The sequence below is a fragment of the Sylvia atricapilla genome, chromosome 1, assembly GCF_009819655.1.
Source record: "Sylvia atricapilla isolate bSylAtr1 chromosome 1, bSylAtr1.pri, whole genome shotgun sequence".
NCBI lineage: Eukaryota > Metazoa > Chordata > Aves > Passeriformes > Sylviidae > Sylvia > Sylvia atricapilla.
In genome coordinates this window covers 87,700,494-87,708,311 of record NC_089140.1, presented here as the reverse complement: position 1 = coordinate 87,708,311, position 7,818 = coordinate 87,700,494, and the positions used below count along the sequence as shown (strand labels likewise).

At 42.8% G+C, this 7,818-nt stretch overlaps 1 protein-coding gene across 1 annotated transcript in view; it reads left to right on the top strand.

Annotated features, from left to right (window-relative positions):
• The first annotated feature begins 386 nt into the window (after window positions 1–386).
• Window positions 387–7,818, top strand: part of MOCOS (molybdenum cofactor sulfurase) — a 203,077-nt gene continuing 195,645 nt past the window's right edge. The window contains exon 1 of the mRNA XM_066327179.1: window positions 387–510. Coding sequence (XP_066183276.1) covers window positions 387–510 — 124 coding nt within the window. The remainder of the gene's footprint in view (window positions 511–7,818) is intronic.

The following is a 7,818-nucleotide window of genomic DNA, read 5'->3' as shown; positions in this document are numbered from 1 at the left end:
TACACTAGTTGCTGCCATCCCCAAACTGATCTCCCAGTGCTTTCTTCCTTACGGGAAACTCCTCCCTGTGCCGGCCCCAGTGCCCGGCTCAGCCGCGGCCGGACCGGCCCCGGCGCAGGTGGGGCAGGCGGGGCGGGCGGCGGGCGGAGCAGATCGGCCGTGCCGAGCCGTGCCGTGCTGAGCCGAGCCGGGCCGAGCCGAGCCGAGCCGAGCCGGGCCGAGCCGGGCCGTGCCGTGCTGAGCCGGGCCGTGCCGTGCTGAGCCGAGCCGGGCCGGGCCGGGCCGAGCCGAGCCGGGCCGGGCCGGGCCGAGCGGGCCGGAGCGCGGTGCTGAGGGAGGCCCCGCCGCCGCGGGGGCACGCCGCTGTCCGCGCCCTCCCCGCCGGCATGGCCGCGGAGCCGCTCTCCTTCCGCGCCTTCCGCGCCGCCCGCCCCGCGGGCTGCGAGTACGGCTACGGGCACGGCGACGGGCTCCGAGCGCTGCGGGACCGCGAGTTCCCCCGGCTGCGAGGTACCGGGGGCGGGCCGGGGGCGGGGGAGGCCCGGGCCATTCCCGGCTCGGATCGGCCCCGGGCGGGAAGGCTCCGGTGCGACGGAGCGGCGGCAGGGGCGGGGACGGGGACGCCGGCAGAAAGCGCTGCCGTGATTGCTGCCGTGATTTCTGCGGCGCAGCGAGGAGACGAGAGGCGGCTCTCCCTCTCCTCCTTCTCCTCCCTCTCTTCCCTGTCCTCCTCCCTCCGGCACAAATGCCTTAAAGGTGCCGTGGATTCAGTAACAGGTGCTCCACGTGGATATGAGGAGGGCGGTTGAGAGGGGAAGGAGAGGCATTATAATAGTAAACTAGCCCATTTCTAGTGAGAATTATAGCTAGACAGGTGTTTGTGAACTACTTTTGCAGGTTTTATAGGTTTTCCCATTCCCGCCGCATTAAACATCCCTGTACATACTACTTCAAATATAATCGTGATGGTTATATCATGATATTGACGGTAATTTGTCCTGTTTAAAGAAGTATCAACGTCCGAGATACCAGCACTTCAAAATTCTTATGGCAAAAAGTCCCAGGTAGAGAGTGGAGTAAATAACATCAGTTTGGATGCCCTATAACTGTTATTTAGGCCACTCTTTCTCTTGAGAGTTTTCTGTTACTGCTTTTTTTAATTTATTTTATTTTATTTTGTAATTTCACCGATTCTGGTGGTTGAATACAGGAGTGGGCTTTCTCACAAATAGGTGTTTAGTCTGAATGGAGTTATACTAGGCCTCTAGAGGAATGTGAAGAAAGCTTAAGCAGTACTTTGAAGAACTTGAAGATTTAGTAGGTCAGTGTCACAGTCTGATATTAGACATAGTAGCTGCATCAGTGAAAGTTTGAACACAAGAAGTTGCTTGTCTGAAATGTAGGCTAGCTTCTGAAAAGTGGCTGTTTTGTAACTGAAACATTGTTTAGACCTTTAAGCAGATGAGTTTTTTAAACTCCTGAGAATCAGGCTCAATCAGACCTTCTCAGAGGGTCCCCAGTTATGAAATAGTGTATCTGCTGATGAATGATGTCTGCTGGATTAATCTGGTTCCCAAAACGGGGTTACTGTAAAGGCAAAGTATTAGGAGTTTTCCTCCATTTGAAAATGTTTTTTGCTAATGCAGTCTTCTGAGTTGTGCAGCCTGCTAAAATAAGATGTAGATAACTTAGAATATTTCTAGAAAGAGATTAACAAATACAGGGTATAAAATAGAATCTTCAATAATGTTAGCTAGTTAAAATCACACAGTCATCTGTGGTAAGGTGACCTAGGCTGCTTTCTTCTGTCTTTTGATTTCCCCTTTGGAATTTTAACATGTTATCCAGTTCATCAATTGTCATCCATTTATCCTTCAAGTTGTCACCTCTGTGAGGAAACTCAGTGTCTGTGAGGAAACATAACTGATTGCTGTGCATCCCCATGATGTCCTGTCTGGGACTTCTTGTCTGAAAAACAGTGATATTTCTGGTCAAAGAGCTTGTGCCTTCAAGTGGTACCAGCAGTGCCAAATAAAAAGTGCCTAGGGACAGACCCCTAGGCCTAGTGTCCTGTGCCGAACACATCTCTTGGTCTCAAAGCTGACTAATAGGGCTAGTCCAGGATAGACTCCAGGAACTGGCTGACAGTGGAGCAGTGTGGACGAGAAGCACACTGCTTTTACTTATTTCTTGGCCTCCTTTTTCTTAGCCGTGCATCCCCCCTTGCCAAGGGTCTCAGCACACTCATGTTGATGTAATGAAAAGTCTCTTAAAGATCTCAATTTTGTTGCCTTGCAGAAACAAGGCAAAGAAATGGCAGCTAATGTACAGGTTGGTGGCAGCAAAAGTGTAGCGATTTTGGTTCAAACTGGGCAGGAACACCAATTAAGTGTAGTGGTTTTGGTTCATCAGTTGGAATCATGGTACTAATTGAACATGGTGGGTTGAGTGCTGGGCAAATGGCAGTGCTCTCACCAGAATTATTTATTCATTTTCTACTGTGAAATAAGGATTAGGAGGAGGGCCAAAGCAGGCTCACAACTTTAAAAGGTATAAGGAAAGCTTTATTAGGAGAAGTAAAAGAAAAATAATAAGAAATCAGAATAAACCTTCAGAATACTTCTCCTTCCCCCAACTTTTCTTTCTTTTCCCACTAAGAGACAGAATCTGGTATTTTCAGTCTGTTTACTACCTCTAAAATAATCCTCCTTCAGTTTACATAGGGAGAGGGGTTTCTCTTGCCATACTCTTTCTCCATAAGAAACTGTTCTCTCGTGGCTTCAATGTCACAGCCAAGCAGCCACCCGGGAGATGGAAATGTCACTATGTGAAAGTCCCTCCCTTCGACTTACAGCATCTGCCCACAACTGTTTTTCGAGGGCTCAGTTTTTATTTAATGGGACAAGTGCCATTAGGGAGTTAACATAGAGTAATTGTAGAATCATAGAATGGTTTGGATTGGAAGGGATTTTAAAGGTCATCTAATTCCACCCCCCGTGCCATGGACAGGGACACCTTCCACTGGACCAGGTCACTCAAAGCCCTACCCAGGCCTGCTCTGAACACCTCCAGGGGTGGGGAGTCCACAACATCTCTAGGCAACCTTTTCAGTCTCTCACTACCCTTATAGTAAAGAATTTCTTCCAAAGAACTAATCTAAACTCTTCCAGCTTGAATCCATTCCCCCTTGTTTATGAGTACATGCCTTTGTCCTAACAGCACATGCCATCTCCACCTCTCCTGTAAGCTGTAAGCTTTAGATGCTGGAAGGTGCTATGAGGTCTTCCTGGAGCCTTCTGTTCCCTAAGCTAAACAGCCCCAGCTCTCTCAATCTGTGCCCTGTTTATTTGGGGCATGGCTTACAAATCTTTCTATCATTAAAGCTGGTTAAGAAATCCAAATTATGCTGCTCACTTTTTATGTGAACTGAATTTTTTGGAGTTCCCTTCTAGATACCCATGAATTAAGCCTTATATTTGATTTTGGAAGTGTAATTTTTTTTTAATGAGCATAATGTGGTAATAATTATTGCATAGCAACATATTCACTGATTACTAATATTTTGTTGGATCCACTATGGACGTCTTGTGCAAATGCTGTTCCCTGGGGAAGGCAGAAATATTTTCTGTGCTAGAGACCATTGCTTACATGGTGCTGGTGCTTCTGTTGTAGCTTTAGTATGAATAGTTGCACAGGTGCCTGTTGAGCAGAAGGTGCAACAGATACCGGGAGGGAGCACCAGCTTAGCTAGCAGGCATACTGTGAAACCAGGATTTTTCAAAGGTGGTCCACCTGTGGTTGCATCAGAGTCTTGAGGAGTTTCACTCTTTGCTCCGTCAGAAGGAAAGTAAGGTTCACACTCAGTGTGTTGGGGATTTCCCCTTGAGGTTTTGTGAAGAGATAAAAAGAACTACTTTGCTTTCTTTAAATCAGCAAGGGTCTGTCTGTTTTGGCACGGAAGTCTTAAATTTTCCCTTTTAAGCCAAAGTTTATCTTCACTTCTGTAACTCAAAGGCTGTTAGCTGATGACTAGAGCAGCCCTTTCTAAAAATATATGTGGAGTCTGTGAAACAGATCGCTGTTTCACAGGCAGCAGCGTATGTGCAATATGTGACCTTGACTTTAATCTTGTGAGCAGTGTACCCTTATCTGCAGTGCAGGATTTTAAACTGTGCTTTAGAAACGGATAAAGAAATCAGCAGGAGTTTATAGGTTCTGTTGTTAAGTAATGGGGATGAATATGCTTCTGTGATATTTATCATAGCACAGAAAATATCAGCTTCAGTTTATATCATGGTTTTAAAAAAGGAAAAGCTGACATGTGATTTGGATGCAGCATTTAATCACAAGATACCTTTCCATTTTAGGTTACATGCCCATATTCTTGTCTAGTATAGCTATGGTAGTTCAGTGGGAGATTTCCAAGAGCAGTAAGCAGTGGATATCCATTCTCAAAATAAAAATCAGCATATATTAGGGATCTCATATTCTTTAAGGGCTACTGACTATTTGAAGATTGTCTTTAGGTGAGCTTGAGATGGACTGTTCCATTTAATATCAAATAATTGTCCTGTCCTGTACTTCAACATCATGCCTTACCTTAGTTTAAACATTTGTGATACAACTAACAACAACAATGAAATCTGTCTGTTAAACAAAAAGGAAAGGCAGACTGAGCTTTGAGTAACAGAATTGGCCTTTGTTTATTTGCAACTCAAGTGATGTCCCATGAACTGATCACCTGTACAAGGGTTTATTGCATTGTTCAGTTAAGGAATAGTTGGTTATCGGATCTGACCTTAGACAAAAAATAAATCTTTTTTGCTCACACTGCTGGTAATTATTTGTATGGTGACTTTTCCTGTGAGTCGGAGAATGTGAAAAGCAGATCTCCTCTGTATGCTGCAGTTAAGTCCTCAGCAGCTCAGTTAGTAAAGTTCATTTCTGTCCTCTGAGAACAGAAAAGCCTATCAGTTTTGTCACCTTTGGGGTAATCTAGTCTTTTCGGCTGAACTTCAGAAGTAAGAAATACATTCTGGTGTGTCAGCTCAGAGTAATTTTGTTGGTAGGTAGCTGATGCTGACACTTTATGAAACTTGTGAAGATGAGTGGACTGTGAGCCTCAGGAATCGTGCTCACCTCTTGATTGCAAATGTAGGCTTGCCTTGTCAAACAGTAGTTCTGCCATTCTTGTGCCTGAGGCTTTTTCTTTATTTAAAACAACAACAAAAAAAAGGAAAGAGTTTTGCATCCTAAAATGACTGCTTTTCAGGGGATTGGTTGGCTTGTTTGTTTTGTTTTGCTTTTTGTACAAGTATTCTGTTTGATCTGATAGCTATCTTCTATATGTGTATGTGTTACTCTACTGGTTTCTTAACTACTAATAATTTTTATCTGTGGATGAATCTTTTCCTTTTCATCTTATTTTTCTTACTCTTGAAGAGTGGCTGAGTTTTCAGCACATCTTTGAGTTCTTTGTGCACTATTGGTTTCTAACCAAGTAGGTAAATCTGATCTTATTTTTTAAAAACCAGTTTGATGGTGAGGGATAAGTTTATTTTAATTATTTTTTTGTCTGAAGACTATCATAAGCCAGAAACAAGGCATGTGCCATTTTATGGTCAGACTCAGTGCTTACTTTGAATTCCCTGAAGCACACTCACCCATTGCTGGCCAGAGTTGAGACAGCATCTCCTGGAAAGGGCAGATTATTTCTCCCACAAGCAGAGACTGGCATATGTTCATGTTAATCCAGTACTTGCCTCTCCCACACAAAGGCAGCAGAAGCAATGTGTAGCGGAATGATGAGGCTGCTTTTTTGTTGTCTCATTTGAAGATCCTGTGTAGCCTGGAAGAGCTGCTAATTGTGCTGGAGAATAAGACGAATAATACTTACTGAGTTTCCTTATCTCTAGCTCATCCTGAGGAGAGGAAAAATCTAATCCATTTGATGTTTGAAGCTGAGAGCTCCTCTTTCTACCACTGTCCAGGCCTTTTCACTCTCCTCAGTGGCTGTTTGATCTTTGGTAACCTGCTCCTGTTCTCTGTAGCCTCTCCACCAGAATGTGAATTGATTTTTGTGAAATACCGATTTATTTTTTTTTGGAGGAGAAAAGAAAGCAGAAGAAATTATCTTTATTGAAGGAAGCTGCTGTTGGGCAGTCTGAAATGCTAGAAGACATCAGAGAAGATGTAGTTAGTGGGTGGAAGAAGGTATTGTAAAAAGAAGCTGTAGTATGGCAAGTGTAATGGGACAAGTAATGACAATTGTTTTATAAAAATAAAACATACATATGCTCATGTAAAGCCTTGACGCTTCCTGGTAATTTCAAGTGAGCAGCAGTTATCTACATAACTACTAAACTAAAGAATTGATATCAAAGAGGAAGCATGTGTTGAGCATAAAGCATGTTTAGTCCCAAATGCAGTAACAATAGCTGTGTTAGTTTCAGGTGTTTTCCTCTGCCTACACAGAAGTAACATGTAGTGTTAAGGAATTCCTTACATTCCTTTGCGTTTTAGGGTTCAGAAGATGGTCTACTCTGTGCAGGACTGATCTTTCAGTTGCTGTTAATGATAGACATAACTCTAAATGAACAGTAGTCAATGATATTGTCATTGTAATATTTCAGCATGGAAAACAGTTTTAATTACTTTGAAGTTTAGTTAGTGGGAAAAAAAAAAAAGAAATGTGGAGCAGGAAAGCAAAGATGCAAACCCTATAATATCTGATACAGCTGACATGAACTCCAGATATTCAGTGATATTTTAAAAATAAATAGTCAATCAGTTGGGACTAGATTCTTTACAAGAAGAAATAATCGTATATAAATGTTAGATTTTTTAAAATCAATATGTAGATGTTAAAAAAAAATATTAGATTTGGGAAGATAATATATGGAACTCCACAGATGCTGCAGGGTATCAGTCACCCATTTTTAAAAAAAATTGCACTTTTAATTAAAAGATACATTATCTCTAAAATTAATGCCATTACAAGATGTATATTACTATTTGAAAGTGTTGAAACAGGCAGATGTTCTATTTAGAAGAGCACAAGATGCTTTTTATCTGTTACTCAAAAATTGGAAAAGCACCAAAGTCTTTTTCCTACAAAATACCACATCAGTGGTACTTTCTGCCTTCTGTTGCCCTTGTGTCCTCTTAGATTCCTCTGTTCTCTTGGGTTGTTGTGATGCTGCTATATGTGAGGTGTGTATTGATTTCTTCCCAGCCTACGTCTGTATGTTTCTGTGTGATGATGAATTTTTTTTAGTGTTAAATATAAGATTATTAATTAAAGAGTGTATGTATGTTTCCATTAGAAGTGTTCTGCTTCTGGTGTTCCTGCACTTGTGCTGGAATTTCCTCTGCCATCTCACAACCTGGAATCTGATGCCCTTGAAATTTCCATTACATCTTATGATAGCAATTCCCATTTCTGTACCGCTTGTTATAATTCAGGGGTGCTCCCTGCGTAAGGACAAACAGACAAATGGAGAGGTGAGAGGTCAGTTTTTGTTGATCAGCTTGATTCATTGCATGCCTGGTATCAGAGAGATGCTGCAGAGGCATTGCTTGGATGTGAAAAGGCTGTCCCTGAATTCAGGAAGGCCATACTGCAGAACACTGCATAGTAAAAAGCACTGATATAAGAGATTGATAAATGTGGGGACAGAACAGTATGTTTGGAGAACAGAAAGGCAGTAGGACGCTTAACTCAGAGAGGATGTTTAGGAAGCAGGATGAGCTTCCAAATGCCTCAGGCTTTTTATAACTCGTTGTTCTTGGCCCAAGCCATCAATGCAGATGTTTTCC